This window comes from Haliotis asinina, chromosome 2 (genome assembly GCF_037392515.1).
Source record: "Haliotis asinina isolate JCU_RB_2024 chromosome 2, JCU_Hal_asi_v2, whole genome shotgun sequence".
NCBI lineage: Eukaryota > Metazoa > Mollusca > Gastropoda > Lepetellida > Haliotidae > Haliotis > Haliotis asinina.
Genome location: NC_090281.1, coordinates 2,714,101 through 2,740,987, shown reverse-complemented (window position 1 = coordinate 2,740,987; position 26,887 = coordinate 2,714,101). Strand labels below are relative to the sequence as shown.

Below are 26,887 nucleotides of genomic sequence, written 5' to 3'. Positions count from 1 at the left end.
CCGGATGCCCATAAAATGCCATGTATTCCTTGTCTGATTGTAACAAAATATTCCAGCAGTGTAGTTTTTGTCCTGATGCCTGGATGGTATAGTGACTGATCCAATTTGATCCTAGTTCTGTGTTTTTTACCTCGATATTTAATGGTCATGTGAAAATATGATGTCTACATACACGTAGCAAGCCATTTGTTTTATGGAAGTCCAAAGGATTGCAAAGCTTTATATTTAGATAGTTTTGAGGGTTGGCCCAGCTGTCATAGCAAACATCATACCTAAATTTTGGTAGGTACGACCCTGGTTTATTATCTATGATAATAAAAACACACAGTTGATTTCTCTGAATTCGAAAACTAATAACAACAACTTTGCCATTGGTAGAGAAATCTAAAAACTTTTCTTGCGTAAAAAAACTGATTAAACCCATTTACCCAAGTACACAGCAAATGCCTATGTGTATTTCTTATGTTTTCTTATGTAACAACGAAGTTCCGTTGGTATCCTCAAAACAATTTCGGCCCATAAGTGTTTTCAGGCTGCATGCGACACAGAGATTACATCTTACTTGCTGGAGCTCGCGTATAATGGTATAAACCTACATGTGTTATTTGTTATCATTCATTTGATGGTCAGTTAATGACTTTATAACGGGTATAATTAGTGGTAACAACACTACAATTATTTGACATAGGTTCCCATTTGGCATTTCTCCTGTCTGGAGTAAATACTCAACATTGTAAATCCAGGCCTGTAATGGCAAATGTATTGCATGTTATGTAATATGTGCTTGTAAGTGATGCAAGAGGGTTTTTCAGCTGAGTTACAAAATCAAACATCGATCAAAAGATTAACCAATAACACACTGATTAATTACTTCCACAGTGGATTTCTCAAAAAGGCAGTGTTTAAGAGTGTAGATTTACTAGTCTATACTGAATACACCCTGTCGTAAAGTACAAGTGTAAAAAAAAGAATTAACCGCCACTGCCTTTATTGATTGATTGTTGCTTATTATTGGCTAACTAATTAACTAATGGCGGACATCATACAGTTAGTTGCCAGGTTCCTGGGTGACCAGTAAGTTTATGTATACACCAGTGTGAAAAATGTTAAAACGATGTGTCACTTTTTGGCATATTAGACTGTTGTAAGACACACGACACAGAGCAGGATTATTTACCAGATGCAGATGAATGGAATATCATTCTTTTATGTGGATATTGATGGATACATTCCTGAACGATGTAATAGCCTGACGCTGTTGCTATAACTTTCGTCTGTCTTAAATTTAATATTTGCATTTTGTTTTAATGTATTTCGTGTAGCATTCAGCAGAATCTGTATTACAGAAAACATGCACTAGGTTGCGAATAGGGTGTGTGTGAAATATGATTCACGTTGGCAATCTATGCAATGTTTAGATATTAAAATCATGCTAGAAATTCACTATAAGTATAAGCAGACCATGTGGGGTTTTTTTTATTAACTTTCACAATGCGTACAAATGTGGCAAGGAACTAATTAGGTTTATAAGACAAAATATAAAGACGTACACTGACTTCATTATTTTTCCTAATGTTTTTTATACCACTGGCGGATGAGTAAACTTCAAGGTGTTTGATTTCATAATAACGAAGTAAAATGACTTCATCTTTGTCTACACATCTGAACTACCAATTGCGCATATGGGTAGCAAATAACAAAATAACAAAAGAAACAACCAGTCCATGGAAATTACTCCGCATCAGTGCCCCTTTAAGTCCATTGTAGAATAAAGTTTCAAAAACATGTATTTTCATTTCACTACCATGTAAAAAGAGAAAATGGGTCTTTACTCTCTTTACAAAACTATTATTTATGATACAGGTCAACTATGCTCGGGTACTTTACGATCAGATTTTTCCCACCTGGGTGTCCCACCTTTATTTGTGACAGTGTAATGACGTCTATGGTGTCATCCCATTCATGACTTGACATCACAACAGTGTGAAACAGAATGATTTCAAATTCAAACTTCCTCGCAGATTTTGAAAACACACAGTGAGGGTGTGGTACAAAGCAGCTAATCTATCCAATCACTCAAGGTTTGTCCAGATATATAATGGGCGAGCTGCTGATCAGGATGCCATGTTTCGTCTTGAAAAAATCATTTTCTACAAACATGTTTTGACACATAGGAGGATGTCGGAGCTTATTGTGTGACTGCAATTAATGTTGAGGGTTCCACCTATTACAGAAAGATCTGTAAATTTCTAGATATCTCTGCCCAGTGGCAAAACCTGATATTCTTGCAAGATTATGAAAATGCGAGGAAAAACTTTCCTTTACTCATGTGTTCCTCATTCGCTGTCCATTGACGAAATGGAGTTGCATTTGGGGCAACTCCACATTTCATGTGGACAGCCCTTCCACCCTGTGAAGTTGTTTCACCTAGAGACAGCTGGTGCATTTTCTGGAGTGAGTGAGTGAATATAGTTTAAGTTTTTAGCAATATTCCAACAATATCATGACAGGGGCACCCAAAATGGGCTTGATGGGTTGTACCCATGTGTGGAATCAAACCTGGGTCTTCAGCATGATGAGCGAATACTTAGGTATCCCACCATTCACATTTCTGGAAGTGAAGCTCAAATGCTCCATCATGGGACGACTGAAGACCCATGTCATTGACTGGCAAAAGGTTAGTGTGTTTCAACCAAGAGGTTGAGGAAATAATAACCGCCAAGTGAGTGGCTCACTCAGTTCCCTCGAGGTGGTTATCGAAGCGAATCACGAGCTTAAGGTTGATATTTTTCATATACCACATGGTCAACTACATATTTAATTAAGCTTTAAGATCATTAACTGCAATGAATAGATGTTATAATGAAATTAAAATTTTTAAAATTATCCTATCTCACGATTTGCACTTCTCTCTCTTGTTTCGACACTGAGTGGAACGAATTAGAACTTTCCTGTAGGCCTCTCTTGTCCATATGCCCGTGTTCCCCAGGCTGCTCTCTTTACAGGACGAGTCCCTTAGCCCATGCAGAGCATGCAGCATGCTCCCCTCTCTACCCACGTGACTACCTCAGAGAGATCATTCCTCTTGTCGCACGACAGAGTGGACGTATCGTAGTTCTTGTATAGAGTTTGAGTTGTTTTGTATTATGAGGAAAACAGATCCTCCAAACAAGAAGCGTAAGTTTTGCGCTCAGTGTTAAACCATTTTTTCGACTTTGGACCCACACCTATCGTGTGTTGATTGTGTGGGTCAATGTTCTTGGGAGAAACGTGAGAAGTGTGCAGGTTTATCAACTGAAGATTTCAAGGCTTATAAGCCAGTTTGTGCTCGTAGGATTGCAGTTAGAGCTAGGTATGCATCTGTTGACCAAGGCCCCGCTCCTACCAAGAAACCACACCTGGATCGTCCTACCCTCACCCCTCGTCGTTTGAAATCCCCGCTCTCCGAGGCGGAGGATTTTTTGGACGCTTCTTCAGATTCTTACCTTTCGGAAGAGCTTTTGGGGATGCATTCTTCACCTGGCTCAACGTCTCAGGCCAGCTCTAGGGTAGTTGTTATGGATAAACCCTTTAGTATCTATCTACTCTCTTGGTTTCTAGGGCCTCTGGTTCATCTCAAAACGTGAGAACAGTCGCTTCGGTTCACCGATCTGCATCACCTGCATTACCAAATAACTCCGTTTCTCCAAGTCATTCAAGGCGATCACATTCGATTCATTGATCTGTTTCGTCAGAACGTTCAAGTTCTAGTCGGTCTAGATCACCTGACAGGTTTGTCTCGAATCCATCTCGTAGATTGACTGAGCGGTCATGTTCACCCCAGCAGAGTGGCGTTGGTCGTCAGTCTGTTTCTATTGATCATACCAAAACACGTATTGATTCAAATGGTGGTATTGGCACTTCCTCCCGTTTGGATTCAATTCACCAGAGAGAATCAATTCACACGGCCGTTTCATTCACCATGTACAGGTTTGCGTGAACGGGGTGGTTCACCTTTCCGTGATGTTTCATATCGCCGAACCAGTTCAGTACACCGTTCGGCTTCACTTAATCATACTGAGGCAGTTTCTCGAACCACGGCTTCTAGACAAAGTGAGTCATTAGATCGAATTGATTCACGTACACGAATCGGTTTGCCTCATCAATTTGATTCGTTGGCTCTTCCCGTTTCACTTATGTGATTCGCATCAGTGTTCTGGGGTTGTTTCCCGGACTGGATCACTTCAGCGTTCAGGTTCACCTGCTCGCTCAAGATCATCTTATCGGGATCATGGAACCCTAATCAGGATTCCTCTCAAGGGCCAAATTTATATACAATGCTTCGGGATATTACAGTAGCTTGGAATCAATGTCAACCTTCGACCTCGTCAAGTTCAGTTCCAGTTGCATCAACTGGTAACCTGTCTTCCACTGGTGTATCTCATCAACCCTCATCCCGCTCTCCAAATAATTCGGATATTTCTACCCCAGAGGGTAGTTTTGATTTAGTAGAACCTTCGCATGTACTTGCCTGGATTGTTGAAAAGCTTCAACTGTCGGTGAGCAGATCTCCGGATGACCTTAATGTTTCTTATGCTCTGAAGAATAGAGACCTATCGACCATTTCCTTGCCACCACGACCGTGCATTCTGCAAATGAAAAGTTCACTAGATGATGCGTTTAAGAAATTGAAACGCGTGAAGGATGGTTTGTCTTCACCCAATTTTTTTGCCATCCATTCTCACGGCCATGGGTTTTCTGTGTTGGCTTCGTCTCCATCAGCTGACGAGGATATTTCTACCCTATGTGGCAAACACGCTGCTTTGGGTATGTACTTGAATCATTTCATCTTGGGATGAAGGCTTCAAAGCTGAATTGTTTAGACAGCTTTTTTCATCAGATATGCTTTTTGGTGGTATCATTGGAGAAGTTTCAAACAAGGTGCATCGGGACACTCATTTTCAGGTCTCTGTTGAATTACTGAAAATGCAGAAATCTCAGCTGCAAAGTTCATTGAAACCACGCTGAACGCCTCGTTTCTCTCCAACCAACCCAGATTTGAAAGACTGCTTTTATGACAGACCCTTTACCCAAACACGGAACAGGAGTAGAAAACCTTCCCGGGGTGGCGCCTCTCGTCGTCCCACCAAGACAGGTCCCGACACTGGAAGTGGCACCTCTAAGCAGTGACTCACAGAGATTGCTGCCCGAGTTGGTCCTACCGTCCCCAATCATCCCGATCTTCGACGCACCGGTGGGTGGAAGATTAGGAAAGTTTGCACCCAACTGGGAGATTCTCAGAGATCCAGATGTTTCGACGATTCTCACTCACGGATATCAGATGCCGCTTGTCGGGAATCCCCCTCTCACAGTCACTCCTCTTCAATGCACTTATCCTCCACATGAAAATTTGCTTCTTCAGGCCACCATGGAGACACTTCTGGACAAGCATGCTGTAGAACAGCTCGACCTATTCATTGTTACTCCAGGGTTCTACTCCCCAATATTTGTGTTGCCAAAAAAGAATTCAAACAAACTTCATTTGATATTCAACGTGAAACAGTTCAATGCCCGGTTTCTGTCACCACCACCCCACTTTCGGATGGTGTCAGTCAACCTGCTACGCACCATTTTGAAGAAAGGGGACTATCTGACCTGCAAGATGCCTATTTTCACATACCAATACATTCAGATCACCAAAAGTATCTTCGGTTCTCGTTCCAAGGACGTCATTACCAGTGGATGGTACTACCATTTGGAATATCTACGGCCCCATGGCTTTTTACTTGGGTAACCAAACCAATAACAAGCTACCTGCATTGTCGGGGAATCACTTTCAAGAGCTACATCGACAACTGTGTTCAAGCTCAGCAGGATCCAGTTGTCCTTCATCTCCACAGGCAGTTCACCATCAAGTTGCTAATGCAATTAGGGTGGCTCCTGAATTACGAGAAGTCGGAATTAATACCAATTCAGAGATTACAATTCATAGGGGCGATATTCGACACGCATCAAGGCATGTTATTTGTACCTCAGGACAGATGGGACAAGATTCGGCACATTCTACCCCTAGCATTGAATTCACCCAGAACCCTCTGCCAATGGCAAGAGTTACTAGGGTTGTTAACGTTGGCACAAGCACTGACTTACAGGGGCCAACTACAACTTCGCCCTCTCCAAATGTTTTTGTGCCCATACATCTGGAACGACAACCCCAGGGAGATGATTCTTCTTCCAGAGCAGCTACGGACAGTTCGTCGTGGGTGGCACAACGAACAGAATGTTTGCGCCGGAGTCTCTATGGTGCCATTCACACCGACTCTTCACCTGTTCGTCAACGCATCCCTCGAGGGTTGGGGTGCCCACTTTCTCCATCATCGAGTGGCCGGGCAGTGGTCATCCGCAGAAGAGACCCTTCACATCAACGAGTTGGAACTCAGTGCGGTCATTCTAGCCATTCAACATTGGACAGCAGAACTCCAGTCGTCCCATCTATTGATTCAATCGGACAATTCAACAGTGGTATGGTACATCAACCATCAAGGCTCGACAGGGTCAGCAGCTCTGCTTCGGTGGACGTTTTGGTTTTACCACCTAATCGATTCTCTTCACATTGTGACAAGAGCCCGACACATTCCCGGAGTGAGGAATGTCATAGCCAACGCCTTGTCTCGTCCAAAACGGCCGTCACCAACAGAGTGGATGTTACTGCCTCTGATATTTCAGTCAATGATCTAAACAAAATCTCAACCAGAATTAGATCTATTCGCCACTCGGTACAACCATCAGCTTCCAAGGTTCGTATCACCTATTCTGGATCCTCAGGCATGGGACCACGATGCGATAGCAATATCTTGGGAGGGACTGAACGCCTACACGTTTCCTCCCCTGGCTCTACTTCCCAAAGTTGTTCAGAATCCAGTACCGCTACCCGCCCGCAACGACTTACTTCGTCATCCTCATTCAGACGTGTACCACGGGTCACCACAGACCCTGGATCTGAACGTATGGCGCATTTACAGAAATCTCTGAGAGCCAAGGGTTACTCTCACAGAGTAGCTGCAGCTACTTCTGCACACAGGACTTCAACTCGATCATTGTATGACAATAAATGGAAGAAACTTGAACATTATTATGGTATTGGGGGAATTATTTCTCCCACCGCTGCATCACCTCAGGTCGTTGCAGAATTTCTACAGCATTTACGAACTACGAGGAAGCTTAACGGTACTACATTGTCAACCTATTTGGCTGCCATTAGTTCGGTTCTTGCCACAACTACTGGAACAAAGGTGTCTACTACTCCCGAGCTCCAGTCTCTGCTTCGATCGTTCAGGCTTGCTGACCAGTCCAGGAAGTTCAGACCTCCTGCATGGGATTTGTCAGTTGTCCTCCGTCATTTAGTGTCCACTGACTACGTACCACTACATGATAAGGAGTTTGAACAGATAACGTTCAAAACTTTCTTTTTAGTAGCATTGGCTACTGCGGCTCGTATTTCAGAGTTGCATGCACTCGATGTGAATTGTGTGCAATTTGAACGAAAACGGCATGGCAGAGTATTTCTGGGATTGCGTTGGGACTTTGTCACAAAAAAACAGTTACCAGGACAATCAGATAGACGTTTTACTATCCCTCCTTTGTCAACGATTCTTGGGCCTGATGATGTGGAAGATTCATCTCTCTGCCCTGTCAGAGCTCTACGGATCTTCCTAGCTGCCTCCCAAGATCGCTGTCGTCTTTGTAAGAGGCTATTCATCCCGCCACATCTACATCCAAGGCTGAGGTCTCAGGGACAACGTTACCCTTTTGGATGCATACTACTATACTGAGGGCGTATGCTTTTGCTAGACTGCCACCCCCAGCAGCATCCAGTCCTCATGGCTCTACACAGCAACTGTTCCTTGACGTCCATCATGGAGGGTTGCTTTTGGCGCTCTGATACAGTGTTTTCTTCGCATTATCCGAGGGATTTGTCGGTCACTGATGTCCAAGGTCTTCACCAGTTCGGACCCCTTGTCTTGGCCCAGCAGCTGTCATTGGCCCATCAACGCAGATGAGGAAGAGTGCGTTTATGCTTTCTTTCTCGTGTACATACTGAATAAAATTTTGAACTTTGTTTCTGAGTTTTGTTCTATATTCTTCTGGGAATTGAACTCTTTGCTCAATTTATTGGGTGATTGCTATTAGTGTCTATACGGGTCTACAGTAGCTGGATCCTGTTTTTGCGATGTAGAAGAGTTCAACAATCTCGCTTGCTGACCATCTCTTCCCCAGAGCAATCAGGTCAGTGTAGTGAGTCCTTCCCGATTTCATTTACGGATTTCGTAGCGTTCATAGCTCCTAAGTTCCTTAGCACACCTTTGTGGTCTTACTGTGGTAAGTAGTGGAAGCCATGTGGTGTTGTTTTGGTACTGAACGTTAAACTTGTGAGCTTTCCGATTCAGTTTCCTTTTCCCCTCTTTGTGATGGGGTCTCTGGAACTGTCTCGAAGCAGGTACGGGCCCGATTACTAGTCATAAGACTTTAATTACGGGGGGTACTCTAATAAATTGCGACGAAGTGAGATGACTTGCCTAGTTGCGTCTCCTTGCATATGCGAGGGTTGCGGCCGAACACCACATTGCTCAGGAGTACCCACTCCTTGGGAGCGATGGCGTCTAGTAAGCCAAGGGGTTCAGGAGAACCCACCACTAGTATAGGTTCTATGCTAGTTGGGTGCGACCTCTCTTGTTCATTGCTACCTACGGTTGTCATTAGCCTATACAGTAATACTGTCAGTGCTTTGAGACATAGGGTAATCTGCTACCCGCCGTCCAACCGTGGGATAAGTGCAAATCGTGAGATAGGATAAGTTTAAAAATTTGGAAATTTTAACTATAAATTGTATATTTACATACTTATCCTATCTCACGCAATGTATGCCCACCCAGCCTCCCCACTACACAGATTTAGACGTGGGCTCCAAGAAAGAATGATCTCTCTGAGGTATGGGTGGATAGGGGAGCATCCTGCATGCTCTGCATGGGCTAAGGGACTTGTCCTGTAAGGAGAGCAGCCTGCAGAACACCGGTATATGGACAAGAGAGGCCTACAGGAAAGTTCTAATTCATTCCACTCAGCGTCGAAACAAGAGAGAGAAGTGCAAATCGTGAGATAGGATACGTATATAAATATACAATTTATAGTTAAAATTTCCAATTTTACACAGGTGTTAAAATTCTTGTTTCTGAGGGGGGGGGAGGAGGGGGGGGGTTGTAAGGGGCGGGGTCAAGGTGGAAATGGTGCTGTATTTATTTATTGAAAATAATTCAAACACAAACATTGAGGTGGAGGCATGGGGTTGTGAAACCCAATATGACAAAGGAAAAGTTTTTCTCCAGGTGGGATACCAGGAAGAAGGGGAGGCGAAGCCGAGCCTTGTTCCCGGTATCGCACCAAGAGTTAATCAGATGAATTATTGTATATTGTTATAACAATAATTATATAATATTCTATGATTTATTACGCTGTGTAAGCAAGTGTGGTTTACACCTTTTTTAGCAATAATTCCAGCAATACCACGGCTGATAAATGAAAAAAGAAAATTTACACAACGTTCTTTTTGTTATTTTGTCTCAGGAGTGTTTAATACAAGTGAAGCCCATTTTCTGTGTCCTCACCGTGATGTTGCTGGAATATTGCTAAAAGCGGCGTAAAACCACAAAATTCAGTCAGTCACTTTAATACAAACAAGTTTAACAAACACCATTCAACACTTAAAGTTTACAATGATTTCAAAACAGTTTGCATGTGCGAGTTAAGTGTGCAATACGGTCTTGCGCCAGAATCTCGTGCAAGGTGAGCAGGTTCGCAATCATGTGCAATGTACAACCATGTGGTTTAAACTGACTGTGCTGTACACGTCATTACAGTCTGGTCATCGCTGATTGTGAAGCAAACTGGTCATCGCTCAGTATCTGGTAAGTAACATGCCCATCAGAGCAATTGCCATATGTGTATTCCTCGGGGCGGTGGGGGAAACAGTTCTGTCGGTACTCCCCTCTTTTTACCAAGTATATTTGCTCCAGGGGCATTCCTTCCCCGGTGTAATATTCCAATACTAAAATAAGTCCATACATGGTTTTATACCTGTTCTAGTTTAGTGAATGTATATGTAGGGTAAGGTATGCATGTCAGTTTGTAATTCAGGCTTTTGATGGGGTGGGGGGTACGGGTGGAACTCTTACCCGGTTGGGTAGGCAAATGGTTAAGGCGTTCGCTTATCAGTCCAAAAGCCCCTGTTCAATTCCCCACATGGGAACGATGTGTGAAGCCCATTTCTAGTGTTCTCCCGGAACATTGCTGGAATATTGCTAAAAGTGGGGTAAAACAACACTCACTTCACTCCCTGTACACTTACTCAGCTGAACCTGTCAGAAATGTGATTGTAATGACCGCCTTTGTGGTTTTATCTTTGAAAATATTAGTATATGGATAGTCATATTAATCGAAAGTTAAATTCAGACAAATGATCTAATTGACCGGTTTTTAATGTATTGATGTCCTCTACCTAGTAACACTGCCATATTCTTCTGATTAATGCTAATAACCTCAGATTGGTTTGGGAAATTGAGTTGCCAGCATGACAGGATGAGTTGGGGAATTCAACTAAAGAGTACATGGACCACTGTCTATTATACAACTGTTGCAGGTGTGCGGACATATAAGACTTAATGAGGAACAAATGAAGATGGTCAGCAGTATCCTCACCAGTAAGAAGCCAAAACCCTATGTACAGCCGAACCCAATATTCTGAGCAGACATCTGGTATGGGTTTTTTTTGTCCCAGCGGAATCAAAATTTCAAGGAAAACCTTTGAACATTCCCATTGATAAACAAATTTAAAATTATTGGTCTGGTGCCAACCGACCTCTCATTCCATTGCTCGTGACTTTCTACTACTTTCTACTACCCCCTAAGTCTATAATTTATTTAAGATTTGAGTACATTTAACTCTAAATAACTATTTCATATTTCAGATGATTCAAGTGAACCTGAAAAACATGGGAAAAGGGGAAGGTCTCGAGGGTTCCAGTTTATTAACTGCAATTAACAGATACTGTAGAAAATATTTGCTTGAATGGTTTTGAACTTATTTATTTAGTAAAGATGTTGCCAACAAAACCATTGATATAGAGGTATAGGGTTATTAGACCTGATCTGCCAAGGGAAGCCTCACCTTGTTCCCGGGATCAAACCGAGAGTTGAGATAAGTGCCCTAGGGGGTTATATGGTAACCAACCTCTCAGGTAGGTTGTTTTTTCTCATAAACCAACCCCTGGAGAGGTCATTCACAAAAATTAATAACCCCACATATTAACCCGATAATCAAGCCACGTGGTATATAGTCAGACACCTACATCAATCACCTGCATTCCTCTCATATAGCTCACATGCATTAATATAACTGCAGTACAGATAACAACACTGATTTCCAGGTAAAGGAGATAATGTCAGAAATTACTAGTATTGTCTCTAAGCCACAGACACGGTCCCCCGCCGTATATTATCAAACCAAACTTAAAAAGACATGAAAGACGAAGGTCAAAGTTTGAGATGAAGCAAACAAAAACATTACTCTCAAACTCCCATGTTATTTGTTCAACATGCTGAAATCTTCAAAGTGTTGCCATGATCTTGAAAATTAACTGAAGGTCACAAAAATCAACTTGGCCCCGTGCCTTCCCTAGATAAAGCTTCTTGTTGAATATAAAGATATCTCTTGAGATGAAGGTCAAGGTCACCAAACCTGACTGAGACCTTTCTTTTACTGTGATAAACCAAATATGAAAAGAATCTAGTCAACGGTTCTTAAGATATTACAATCTGTACTTGCGTATCGAGGGAGCCTAATGCTATATCCCTTGCTTCATGCCAAACGTGCGGTGGGGAATAAAAAAGCATAACCATGTCACATGAAATATGAAAGCACTTCCACACAATTTCACACACAACACAGAAACGAGACATGAGTGGCTGTGTTTCAGTGTCTTTAATGTACATAATGCAAAAAACATCAACAGGAGGCATGAAATCAGATGACCATTGTAGATCATTCACTGTAACAACCCAGACTGTCACAACGACTTTGCTAACATGTATTTCATTATCAACAATTGTGAAAACATCACTGAGGCACGTCCAACATGAGGAAACAATGAGGGTAAACGCAAGCCTATTACATATCCTGTGTACAACCGGTCCTGGTGCCTAGCCCCAAATATAAATACCCTGTTTCCTGCCAAACCCAAAGCCAAAATGTGTGGTGGTGTTACATGGGATTCAACTCTGAGGTATGGCCTGTTTCGCTGATACTTTGAGTCAGTGTTCACTAACTGTCATCCACTTCATAGCATAAAAAGAAACTGGCAAAATGGCAAATGCACCAGTGGACAATTTTTAGTCTACAACGGCTTTCAGTGCAGTTCTCAGAATATGCATAAGGACAGTGTACTGGCGCTGAAGGCATCATTGCAAAGGTTGTCGAGCTTCAGCTACAACACAGAACGATGTCTTAGTGAAGTCAGTACCACAGCCACCAGAGTGACCGCTGTTCTACTGAAGTTACCAAACTCATGAAAAATATGAGGAATAGAAGCAGGGAAGAAAAGACTCCTGTTTCACCTATTTATGGAGAAGAGCTTGCACAAGTCTGGCTTTTCTTTTCACGCAAATTTCTGCAGCAGATTTACCATTAGTGCCATTAGATAGACTAGACAATGAGGTGGTTCAGGATTTAGAAGTGATTGACAAAAATACATCTGCAGACTATGTGACTAACCAGTGGATTCAGGAGAAGGTTTCCAGACATGGAGCACACCCAGGGACCCTGTAGAACAAACCATCTTGAAGGATGGACCATAAACACCTTCGCAACACTCCATCCCAATCTATACAAACTAATCAGTGTCATCAAGACCATACAGGGGAAGAACGAAAATCAGCAGGCATGAGTGCAACCTTTAGGGCACAGGAATTGTTAAAAGTATAGTTAAGGTAAAAGTCCAGTTCAAGGTTATGTACCATAAAAATATGAGGGGCTTTTCCACTTTGCGAGCATACCACTAGGCAGGAATGGAATAAATGGGCTCTTTTTAATTTCTCTTAATCATCTGTTTCCCCTTGGTTTCATCATTTGTTCATTATTTATCTTGTAAATCCAATATCCCCTACTTTTTATAATGGAATATGAAATGCCTCTGTCTAAACTGTGTTCAGTCAAGCTCTAAATTATAAAAATTACACAGCATAAGTGAATTAATTCAGAAGCCTGTTCATATACATTTTGACCTATACAATTATCAGCTTTTCTGCATATAGGCAAAGTGCCCTCTCTCCTTATTGCATATTGGTACATTTACAGCACAGACCTTCAAAGATAAACAAGGTGGAGAAATGACAATATTTCAACATTGGTAAATATTGATATCTGAATAAGAAGGAATTAAATGGGAGTAGAGCTGACATTTTTGTTCCTTCAGTATCATAATAAGGGGAGACTAACTGTAGACAGGCCTTGGGCATCAGGAACTTCACCCATCTGTCTGTCCTGATGTGAATTTATTATGACTTTGGGAGAAAAATGAACCATTGCAAACGTTAAGGAAGCTCATACAGTCATAGAGCATTTATAGTGTACACCCATGTGACAGACTCCATAACAACCTCATTTCATACTTTCCTTTTATATAACAATGCTAGACTTGGGCAAACATAACAACAGACCATGGTACCAGGTACACAAGGAGGGGATAGAAAGATACAAGATAATATCTGAAACAACACAAACATGTAAAGAAATAGAAACTTCACAATTACAATTGTAGACATAACATCAACAGAAGCAGTCAATACCTACTACCCCCATTTATTATATACACCCATATTCTACTATATTGAACAGCAAAAGAAACACAAGTTTTAAAAAATGAAATCTTATAAAAGTAAGCATTTATCAGAGCTCCAGATCAGCTGTGTATCTGCATAAAATACGCTATAGAAAAGTGTAAATATGCAAGAAAAATAAATGCCAGTACATGAAAAAAACACTAAATATTAATGTTTACACTCTGTCAGAATAACAGTGCCAGTTTACCCAATACATCAAACTCATGTTGCACATCACATCAGTTCAAGCCAGCCGAACTTCAAAGGTCACATGCAACGTAAAACACAACTTTGGAAATTCTGGTACCTTTTGGTATGCACTTACCGAAACAAATCATAAACAATGCCAATTCAACCTATACAGTTGAAAAAAACGCAATGAAAGGAAAGCCCCAGAATCGGAGTTCAAACGATTCACTAAATTTCTTCCAGCGCTGGGGGAAAAAGTGGTTTCAACAGTATGCATTTGAAACAGTATGCGTTCAAGCTCCGTATGCATGCCCGGAGTATGAGGTCGTGAGCAGTAGTCTAATCATGGTTGTGTACACAAACAAGTAAATAATCTACTCGTTACATGAAAAAAACTTGTTGATTGTGGTAAGCAGCCTCTGTCACAGAGAAAGCTCAATGTCTGGTTTTATTGACACCTATAACGTCTGCCTGCCTGTCTGCTAAAGACAATATGCAATGCACAGCTTCAATCATTGACCACATGCAATTTGAACTTAACACCTTTCAGGCTATACACCATAAACAAAATATATTGATTTATGACACGCGCACCCACGCCCTGTCTCTGCCACATTATGTAATTAGGCAGGTGTGATACTTGTACACATGACATGTTTTTGTGTCTGTGGGTTGCAAATATATTACATCCATTTTTCTCAGATGACTGGATCTGTCGGAAACTGGTGCAAACTCTTGACAGTTTCAAGTCCTGCATTGCGCTTGGATGAATGACAGATTCCAGCCACGCTGTAGTTCATTGCCTCTTCGAGATGATTTTTGACTTGATCGAACGCAAATTCAGAGAACATGCATTCATAAAACCCAACATCACTATATACATTCTTTTTGGATAACAACTTCTTCTAGTGTATATGATTTTGTTTGACAACTGTATAAGAATCCATACTGAAACGGCACATTAAGTACAATAAAAGAAGTCATTATCCATAAAGAATCTTACTTTCTTGTTACTTGCCATACTTCTAAAATGCTCATCAAACAGATCATCTGTCTGTTTTTTTCACAATGATCCCTCAGCGTATCAGCAAATGAACCAGCCAATTGGCAGCCGTCGTTATACTTGAGTGCACACCCACCCGTCCCCACTGGGTTCGGTTTCTTGAGGACTTCGTTTCGAGGGAAGCAAGCCCAAACATAAAATATTGCACTTTTGAATCATGACTGTACGTGTATAATTTTGCTTATTTCTTTTTTTACAAGCAGCCATGTATATCGATAACCCCACTGCTTACTCATATAAGCAACTAGTATGTAGTAAAGATCATCAAACCATACTCAATGTAGCAAAATATGCTAAACATTGTTTGTCTCTCCGCAGTGCATAATCATTGTCACTAATGCTATATCACAATGTTAATGTTCACAGATGTACATGGGCCGATGGCCTAAAAACGAATAAAAACGGTTTGCATGTATATTATATGTCATGAATAAGTGATAATTGTGTTTTAATTATGTTTGATATTTTGCTTGCATGTGACCTTTAAGCTTTTCCATCTCTAAATAATCAAGATTAAACAATTCTTGAGTAATTCTAAAGGCAATTGAAATGTCCAACAGAGATAGAATACCAATCGTGGTTTGTTAACCCTTCACTGATTGATCAAATAGCAGCTTTCTGTGAACAACTGAAAATGGTGAACAAATATGGTAAGCTTCCACATGCTCAAAGTAAAATATCTAGTTCTTAACAAAAGAAACACAACTTTATCAGAGGACTGCTAGCTGAATTAAAAGGTAAGTACTGTGTTTCACAATGAGAATGATTTGCCGGTGATATTACAAATGAATGAGTAATATTAGCTTTTTGTGTCGTGGAAGTAGAACAACCCCGTAGGAACCAAGTTCTGAAAAACAACTGACAGTGTCAAGACATGGATGTTATACCATTAAATAGCCATCTTGGTAGCTTGTATTAGGCCAAAACAGATGCACACTAAGGCACATACAATGAATGTTATACTTTTTTTAAATGAAAACCCAGATTTTAAAAAGACGGTGGTTATCTAAAAGTACAGATATCCCCTTGAAACTGGAAACACACATCTAGTCTCGTATCATACCCACATGGTCAAAAGCTTATCTGGAACTCAGTTCATGTTTGTCTTCTATTTAAAAACTTGACAAAAACCCAGAGTTGTATTTCATTTGCTGCTCAGTATAGAAAATAAAATCTCTGTACACTGTCCCTCCTTTCACAAACATGATTGGTAGAAACAGCAGCAACAACACACTGGCAAACCAAACTGACAATGTGAGTTGATTAGAATGATTTTCAATAATGCACCACACGTCCCTGCAGCAATGACCGGTAGGACACTTCTAACTAGTTATATGATCATGGCTTGTAGATAATGAAGTCTGCATCAGACAATCTTGGACTGATATGAGCAAAGCTGTCAGTGGTTGATGGTACAATGACCATGTGATAACTTCTGCCTCCCTGTGTACTGGCAGGTGCTGATGACTAATTCTAAACAAATCAAGCCTACACAAGAAGTAGTAAGTAGAGGGCAAATTCTTGTTAACCCTCGCACTGAATGCTCAAACACTGCACCCTGTCAGTAGTGTGAAGGATAGTTCTTGATGATAGCTGCTGCCTGAAGAAGGTGTTGCACAGAAGCCTCATTCTCGTAGGCCATGTTGACATCAGCTGTTGTGGCGATAGGATGCAGCTGCTGTAGCTGTTCTCCTTCTGGTGTAGAGACGATACTGGATGCTGGTGGGCGGGCCATGCTGCAGGGCGGGGGTGGTGCAAATTGGATAGTTGTAGGTGGAGGACTTGTGTACACATGACTGATGGGGATAGAGTCATGGATTGTAATATGGCCGCCACGAGAATCAAGGACCTGAGTACTGGCACCTGAGGTATCCAAGTCGGGTCTTACTGTGGTGATAGTGTAGGAAGAAGCACTGCCATGGTCCACAACAGAGTTGGGATTGTACCTGTTGCAGATCTCCCCAGAAGCAGGTAGTGTTATGTCTGAGGGAGTCGACACAACTTGCAGGTTGGCTGTGTTTGGGTGGAATTGACAGACTGTCAACTGACCAGTAGTCTCCACCTCCACTGCAACATCGTCCAGGTGCTGCTCCTGATCATGGCTTGGCACAACCTGGGGTTCATGATCTGTTCGCCCTGGTTTAAGACTTTCTGGAAGACTTGCTTTCTTCTTTTTCTTTTCATGACATTTCTCGTGTCTCTTCAGCTCCTTATTGTTAATAAAGCCTTTCTTACAATACTGACAAGTGTGGCAGTTCTCCAGTGTGTGTCTCTTTGTGTGCTCTGCTAACAGTGATGCCTTGGCAAAAGCTTTACCACATAACTTACAGCCAAAGGGCCGCTCACCTGTGTGGAGTCCCATGTGGCTCTGTAGGGCTTGGTTGTGAGGGAACTCCAAATCACATAGACTACAGGACAGTGGCTTCCCCTTACAGAACTTCTTTTGATGTAGCTTGAAGTAGCAGGGATCGATGAACCAGTCACCACATGAGTGACATTGGATCAGGTTCTCCCCCGTGTGGGTCTTCTGGTGGATCTTCAGGTACCACGCACTGCGGTAACTCTTCCCACATTGGTCGCAGCTGTGTTTCAAGGGACCCTCATGAGTGTCTTTGTGAGATTTCATGCTTCCCTGTGTCCTGAAGCGTTTCCCACACAGTTCACAGATAAACTTGCGTTCATCTGTGTGTATTTGACGGTGTTTTTTCATCTGCTCTTGCAGGTGGAATTCCTTGTTACACAAATCACATTTGTACGGTTTCACACCTCCATGCAGCACCATGTGCTTTGGTACAGACTCCTTCAGCTTGAATCTCTGCCCACATATCTCACACGAATATGGCTTATCTTTAGTGTGTGTCTTCTCATGTTTCTTGAGATATCGTATGTGTGAAAACTTCCGGTTACAGATCTTGCATGTGTGACCATCTCCTGTGAAATGTGTAGTCATGTGGCTTTTCAAAGTTTTCATATTTAACAAATGTTTTCCACATATATTGCACATGTGTGGAGATTTATGATTTATTTTTGTATCTGGTTTCCCTTTTCTTTTCCCAGGCTGCTTAGTTTCTTCTTCATTAAGGCCATGTTTCTCCTTGATCCGAAATGAAGCATCACTGTCACTGTCATTCACGTGGAGTTCCTTGGTGTTGCTTTCTTCTTCACTGCCATCATCAACAAACTGAGATTCTTGTTTCCTTGTCCGCCTTCTCAACTTTCTACTGGCATTAGTTTCGTTGTTCATATTGTCAGATTCTGAAACTCTGACAGCTGCCTCGGCCTCTCCAGGGACGCAGAAGTTTAATTGTCTGACACTCCTCTGTGGAGCCACTTCTTCTTTGATTGGAATGTCTTCTTTTTTCTTGTCCTCGGTATTGGTCTTACTTCTACAGTGTTCAGTTTTATCATCATGAGGTGGTGACTGACTTGCTCTCACATCCTTACACTTTGAACATTTGTAGACCTCCTCATCCAGTTTAATATTGAATGCCAGAACCTTACATTTGACAGTATTACTGGTCCCACATTCAACACATGCACATGAATTTTCCAAACAATGTATTTCAGTAGAAACACTTTCACACTTGGTGATGCCATCTTGAAGTAGTTTCAGGACCTCACTGTCACTACCAGACTGTACTTTCAGTGAAACCTCCAGTTCATTGTTCAAGACAACCATCTTTATAAATGTGCATGAGAGCAGAGATGCCATATCTTGGGGCTTTTGCGAAACATTCAGTTCCTGCTTTGTTTCAGAGTGAGTCTGTGTCATCATTGTGTGTTTTCTCTTCTTCATTCTGCTAAGTATTCAACAATCAACCAAGCCCAGAAACCTGCAGATGTATCCACTGGTCTTTGCTGTTTCCGGAACACTGCAGATGTAACTTGTCTTCTGTCTGGAAACAAAATAGGATGGCATTACAAGTACAAGACATGAAATATGTTTACTGCTGTGTATCCTGAGAAATGTCCTAATTACCCCATAAGTGCTCTAGCCAACATACAGTCCAGAAATTTAATGAATTCTTCAAGTCTGCTGACTCAGATATCATGATATTTTACAAATACAGCTGTTAATAAAAACCAGCAAGTAATAACAGACAGATATGGTCTCAGTCAAGAAGCTGGACACAAAGTAGTTACAAAATAACTATCGACATTACCTAAATCATCACATGATAAGAATCTCTGATTAATGCTGACATACACCATTGAGACATACAAACACTTGGGTGTATACTGTTCTGAAACTAGATGACAATTTACACTGAAACAATAACTGCTTCCCTGTAAATGCAAAAAACAAAGACAAAATGGTCTCTTAACAGATTAATGGGTAGAAATACTTCAATGCTCAGTCATCTTGCCTTGGCGGCTTTAATTAGCTTTTGTAATCACCAATGTTGCTAATTTGTGTTGAATATTAGTCAAACAAGACATTATAGTTCATTACAAGAAAACATTCAGCTGCTCATAGACAAAAGCATTATCTTCATGTCAATACTCTGAAAGTGGTTCCACCTAAATTAGCCAGTTGAGTTTAGAGCTGCATGGTATTATTGATATATGCATTTCAAACGATACATATTGCAATAGTTTTTCTCAGTACCAGTACATTGGGTAAAGAACACATACGAAATTTTTGTGAATATGTTATGGTTTCAATCAAAATCTACACATACTTTCATTGATGTTTCCCTTCGTTATTCAATGACAAAACTGCATACTGTAATACTATCAACTGTATTTGAAAAGAAAATAGAATCCATGATAATGCAACCTAATTTTCAGATTTCTGTTATCAGAACATTACTTATATGCTCTGAGACTTACAAGGTAGAAAATGGGATTGACATACACGATTAGTGCAAGTCAAAATATTGATTACACAAAAGTCACATTTCCTGCTGACTGGGTTCCATCCTATTGCACAACTTAGCGCAATAACCAGTCCAGAAATTTTAGACTAATTCATTTGACTTGATACATAACAATTCAGCAATATGATCTGATACATCTCAGCACCTGGATATTGCAACACTGCTTTCCCTCTAATTCTTGAAAACACGTTGTACAGAGAGCTGTTGCACAGCGACATCTGACAAACAGAAACCTGGAAGTCCTGGAAATCTCAAAATGAAACTCTGTAGCTGAAAGAGTTTGGTAGTCTGGTATGGAAATGATATTATATGAATTCATTGTGCCCTAGAGAATTACACTGAATCAGCATGAAAAACACATAACAGGAGTAACCAGTGAGCCAAATGCATTTTCAATCATTTTACGATCCCATCAAACAGGCAACATAATAGTTAAGGTTAATAATAGTTAAACACAGAAATATGGTGTTATCAAAGTTTAAAATTATAATTCATTTGTAAATACTATTTACTTACGAAACAATGAACTGGAATTCAGTTTAACCAGAGTTGCTTGATGTCTATTTTCACTTTCAAAAAAGAAAATTCAGATGAACTCAAAAGTAGGTCATTCTCTGAATAGGTTAATAAGACTCATGTTTGGGTATACACATTCATGGTTCCAACATATCGCAATATATTGCAATACAATAAACATGCCAATACACACCCCTAGTTGAGTTACTTGTTGTTATGGAATATGTACATCAGTATTTTATTTATGCTCCCATGGTTATCATAACTTAAAACAAATCAATATATTACACATTTAAAAATATGTATACTCGGGCCTCGTTGTATCGTGGCATTCATGGTATCGCGGCAAACGGTATTTCCGGTTTTCCGCTCGAGACACGCCTAATAGCGGTCATTTGCGTATGTAAATCGGCAGGCAGACGTCAGTCGTTTGTTTACATTTTGGAAAACAAGCACGATGCATCAAATCTTCGTAAGTATTATCCAGGAGAAATGTTAACATTAAATTCTGGAATCTTTTGGAATCTGTTTCAACCCCATCCATGAAATACTTGCAATAATATTTACGTGTCGTTTATGACCCTTCCCACTTGATCTGAACTAGGTCGCCTGCATCTTATTGATTCCATATAAGGTAACGGAAGTGACGTTAGGAGCTATATTAATCTACCAGTGGATGGCAAAAGTTGTGATACAAATAAGGAAAGAAAATGTAATATGATCCCTGATCAATGAAAGCGAATTTGCACACTCAAACAAAATAGAAATTAAGAAAGAATTTTATTGTACTCCTGTACACATAATTATTTATTCATATTCTGTCATGATTTAACATCATATTTTGCATTGAAATATGGTTGAAATCATGCCTACAGTATAAAATCAAACAATATATGAATTAACTTAGAACATTACAATGAAAATGAAATAATTCTAAGATATTACATTTTCTGAAATATTCTTTTCTCTTTTTTATTCAAATATTTTAAAAAAGAAATCATTTTTGAAATAATAATTTCAATTTAAAAATCATATTTATTCAGGATTGTCGCAAAGCTAAGAGAAAACTCAATTTTCCTGGCAAGACGACAGTATGATCCTGTTACCTTGCGACAAGCATTTGCTGCCACCCCTATCTTGTCATAGCGAAGTGGGCTCAGTGTGACAAGTGTCAGCACTGGACCCATTTATCATTTTGCACTGACATCACTTGTGTGAGGCGCCACAGTGAATTTCTCTGTCCACATTGTGAATAAATTCTCTAAATGACTGTGAAACTAATTTGGAAGCCTGGTGATTTCCCGGGATAATGTTTCATCATGGACACAGTTTTGTGCAACTTGGATAGCCAAAATATACCTCAACCTTTTTCACATTGAGGTGAGTAAAGAAATTTCATTTTCTTTCCCTATTTCACTTTGGAATCCGAGTTTTAGTGTTTACCGCGATACGATGGAGTCATCTCCTTTGGTAAATATTAACCGACTTCGTTCGTCTAATGGCTCTCGCTGAAACACTATCAAAGTTAAAATAATATTTTCTACACAAATGTGCTGATTAAATGTCATGGTAATCGGATTTCATGATGAAAAAGGCCACATAAGTTCCAAATTCTATTGACGATTACGGATATGCTAAGTACCGCGATACAACGAGGTCGCAGGCTAAACGTCTATTTTCACCTGAAAAACTTAAAAAATACACACACAAAAACCACAAAACAAAAACAATAAACAACGACACAACTGAGAACATGTCTGCCTCTGTATTACTTCTGTTAATGTTTTTACGTCATAACCAGGTCCAGAGCAGAGGCTGGTCTGCCATACAGCAGAGGCTGGTCTGCCATACAATGATACACACCGCTGTGGACTGACTTTGCTAGTCTTTAGCGTCCTGTGAAACACGATTCAAGACCAGAATCATGTCACGGTAAATTCCTTGAAAGGCTTGAACGACTGCCGTATTTATATTCAGACAATATTATTAAAACAATATTGTGATATCTAAAAATGTGAATCGTCATCTCTATTGAACTAATGAAGAATTTGACAAAAATGAACTGTAAAACTCACAGGAGGTTTATATGACAGCCATTTTTCCAAGGGGAGTAACTCCTGGCGCTTATCGTGTTCTATGTTGTTTCAGATGTGTTCCCTCTACTCACGTTCACACCAAACGGAGGAATTTGAAGGGAAAATGTTTGTAGGCATTTTTTGGAGTGGGCCCAGATATGTATTCAAGGGCAAGTCCAGGATACACCTAAACATACAATGTTTATTGTTACGTATTGCCACGTATGCCATCTAAAAAAATGTTCCTGGCCTTTACGGTACATGCAATCCCTTGACATCACATTGCTCCTGTACTTCCATACTACCTATCAGTCACCCTAACAACTTGTATAAACATGTCCACACTCTCCTGTCTTGTACATAGCTATTAGCTTCTGTATGCAGACAATTGATATGGCTTCTACATGTAAATACTGTGCTGCCCAGTTAGTTCCTGTTGTTTATTTACTCTGTGTATGTGTGTGTGTGTGTGCGTGTGTGTGTGTACCACTTACCCATATAGTTCCAATCAAATCTGATGTTCATGTAATTAGTAATGTGTCTTACATCGACACAATTGTTCAATCAACACGTACCAAATCGAAAAAGACAAATCCAAATGGGGTAAATCAATCAAATTTAGAAATCATACCACTGACTAAAAGTAGCAGAGAGCAAGTAAATGTGTTTTCCTTGTGTTCAGTGAATTGCAGATCAGTCAAAAACAAAGCATTGTCAATCAGCGATTGGATGACAGTCCGTAACATCGACATCCTAGCTCTTACCAGGGATACTCTACAGGGATAGGTCACTCGCTTGCTTTCTTTACCATTTGTACTAATTAACGTGTGCCTCGTCATACTCTAACGCACACAGTGACTTGGCTCGTTCCCAGTGGAACCTTAGTTGTGTTTAACCAGGGAGACTATATAGAGTATATACGTTGTAGATTATCCCTGGTTTAACAGAACTTCAGCCAGTTTATTGTATCAGTCGAATTTTACAATGAATGAATGAATTATCATAAGAATTAAGAGCAAGAATTATGGGAATGAATGAAAGAAAGAAAGAAAGAAAGAAAGAAAAAGAAAAAACGAAAAGTCCATATGTAAATGAATGAAAGAATCAATGATACACCGCGGCCTTCCCTCCCCAAATATGTTAAAGAACGCAAAAGTATCGCCAGAAAATCAGCTGTCCTTTTAAAAATCTACTTTGAAACATTTTTGTTTACATTAATAATTAATTCAGATATCTTATTGCATGCGGGGAATGGAATGGACATTAACAAATGTTAACTGACACTGTCACACTGCCCTAAAAAATAAAGTGTAAAACTCTCACAAAGCGTTCTAAAACACCTTTCCAGTTTTGTCAAATAATACGATCAATAAGAATGAAAGAAGTTATGGAACCATCAATGGCGAATCAGATCAGATCGTCAATATGTCATATTTTTCACACACCTCAAATACGCCCTAACATTTTGTTTCAGATTATGAAACTATCACTATTACTTGTAAACACATTTCACCTGATAGTATATTCCCCTCATATGAATTAAAGGTGTATGTGAAAAATGTATTTGAAGTAATAACTAGAAACACTCAAACAACGGCGTGTAGTATATCAATGGCGGATCAGAGCAGATCGGCGATAAGTCACATTTTTCACACACCTCAAATACACCCTAACATTCTTTTTCAGATTATGAAACTATCACTATTACTTGCAAACACATTTCACCTGATAGTATATTCCCCTCATATGAATTAAAGGTGTATGTGAAAGATGTTTTTGAGGAAGAAACTTGGAATACTCAAACAACGGCGTATAGCATTTGCGTATATCAGTGGCGAAATGTCATATTTTTCACACACCTCAATTACACAATAACAATTTTCTAAGTCATAACACTGTCACTATTACTTGCGAATACATTTCAACTAAAGGTATGTTCTCCGAAAAATTAAACGAATGTGTGAAAGAAGATTTTATCGGCACAATTTAGTCTGTCTTCACGTTGAATCGAGAATAGAAGCCAGTGAGCCATAACTTACCGACTTGAAACTTTACTACAAATCTACTGTCCTAATACGGACACTAATACCAATTATTTGACTTCAGCTGAAGTGACAAAATAGTTGACCTATCTTCTACATGTTGGATTTCAGTTGTTATAACACTCAGCGAACGAAATCAGCTGTTGAAAATAAACCGGGCTCAATCTTAAATACTACGCTGCCACCATATTGGCTACACTGGTTACGTAACGACCCGAGACATACGTTCAGCGGCTTTTCGAGGAGTTTCTTCTCCCCCTCTATATAGGCTCCCTACTCTTAAAGAGACATGGCTTGGAACCCGGATTGATACACATGTGATCACAGGGTTGGTACCAAGTGGATAGAGTATTACTCATGCCCTCGTAAAGACAAGCCAGGCGGAGGCGTTACTATCATACATAAAAGTGAACTTCATGTAAAGAAGATGAATGTATGTGCTCATGAAGGTGCTGCACACTTTGAACACATTGAGTGTTCTGTGGCAGCAGGTGACACCCACTTCATTCTGTGTGTAATGTATCGCCCTCCACCATCCAGGGTAAATGGCCTTAGAAACATCACATTCTTCGTAGAGTGGGCGGAATATCTTATAATCTGTTGAATCTCATTCCCCAGGAAATAATTATTACTGGCGACTTAAACATTCACTTGGATGACTTTTCCAATTCTGATACAAAGCAGTTCCACAGTCTAATAGACGCTCATGGTCTTGAACAGCATATTACCGGACCCACACATATCCATGGCCACACACTAGATGTGTTGATCACCAGACACAGCAGTCCTATTCTACAAAATGATCCTGTGGTAGTCTATCCTGGATTCTGTGACAAAAGTGGTAATTCAGTTGGAGATCATTTTGCAGTAACCTGTGATCTCAGCTGTGTCAAACCTCGACTATTGAGAGAGTCATGAACTTTCAGTAGATACAGAGCTATATCCATTCAGGAGTTCCTCATAGATGTGGAATCCAGTGAATCCCTACAGCTCACAAACGGTTCTCTTGATGAACTTCTGAGTGCCTACAACAACGGTTTTCAAACTCTGATTGATAAACATGCTCCCGCACTGACCAAGGTCATAATACTGAGGCCCAACTCTCCATGGCGTAGTGACGAGCTCCGTGAACTGAAGCACCAGCGACGTAAAGTAGGGAGACTCTGGCAGAGGTCTAAGCTTGTTGTACACCATCAGTTGTTTAGGGGTATGTGTCAGTCATATCACAAGCCTGTACAGACCAAGAGTGAGTACTTTCGCAATAAGATCATCGAATGTGGCTCTGACTATAAACAACTTTTCAAAGTCAGCAAAACGTTGATGGGACACACAGGCGAAGTTACCCTGCCTAGTTGCCCATCTGAGAAGATACTCGCTGATAGGTTCAAGGACTTTTTCACTGACAAAGTGGAAACTACCATGAACGATATTCAATCTGACTCTTCGAATCGTTCTACTTTGAGTGCCGATGCAGAATTCCAAGGAGAATGTTTGTCTAATTTCTCAGAAATTCGAAACATCGTCATGAAAGCTCCTCCCAAGTCATGTGAATTGGACCCAGTTCCAACTCAGCTACTGAAGCTATGCTTTGGTCAAGGTGCTGCCATTGATCACGGCCATTGTCAACATGTCCCTCAAGGAGTCACGTGTCCCACAGCATTTCAAGCAAGCCTTGGTAAGACCACTGCTAAAGAAAGCTGGCCTGGACAAGGAGGTGTTGAAGCACTACAGGCCTGTCTCCAATTTGTGCTTTATCTCCAAAATCCTAGAGAAGGTTGTGTTTTCTCGCCCAAGTCAACATCCTCAACCCAATAACCTCCAGGACAAACTTCAGTCTGCCTACAGATCAGGTCATTCAACGGAAACTGCCCTCTTGAGTGTGCACCATGACATCATCAAAGTTCTAGACAGCAAAACTGCAGTTGCAATGGTGTTGATTGATCAGTCAGCAGCATTCGATCATATAGATCAGTACAAAGACTACAGTGCAGCTATGGTGAGACCGGAGAAGCATTATCATGGGTTCAGTCCTATATGTTAAACAGAACACAGAGTGTGGCAATGAGATCTACAGTGTCTGAATGTGCGGACATTCATTTCGGTGTACCCCGGGGCTCCGTTTTGGGGCCTATTTTGTACTGTCTATATTCAAAGCCGATGAGCAGCATTTGTCAACAACATGACCTCTCCCACATTGTTTATGCGGATGATCAA

The 26,887-nt window shown here is 40.6% G+C and overlaps 1 protein-coding gene across 1 annotated transcript; it reads right to left on the bottom strand.

Moving 5' to 3' along the window:
* Positions 1-16,557: 16,557 nt before the first annotated feature.
* LOC137273129 (zinc finger protein 675-like) lies at positions 16,558-22,668 on the bottom strand. The gene is made up of 2 exons (XM_067805597.1): positions 22,632-22,668; positions 16,558-19,056 (listed from the first exon to the last, which is right to left on the bottom strand). Exon 2 carries the CDS (start codon positions 18,954-18,956, stop codon positions 16,722-16,724), a length of 2,235 nt encoding a protein of 744 aa, XP_067661698.1. The 5' UTR covers positions 18,957-19,056; positions 22,632-22,668; the 3' UTR covers positions 16,558-16,721.
* Positions 22,669-26,887: the final 4,219 nt, after the last annotated feature.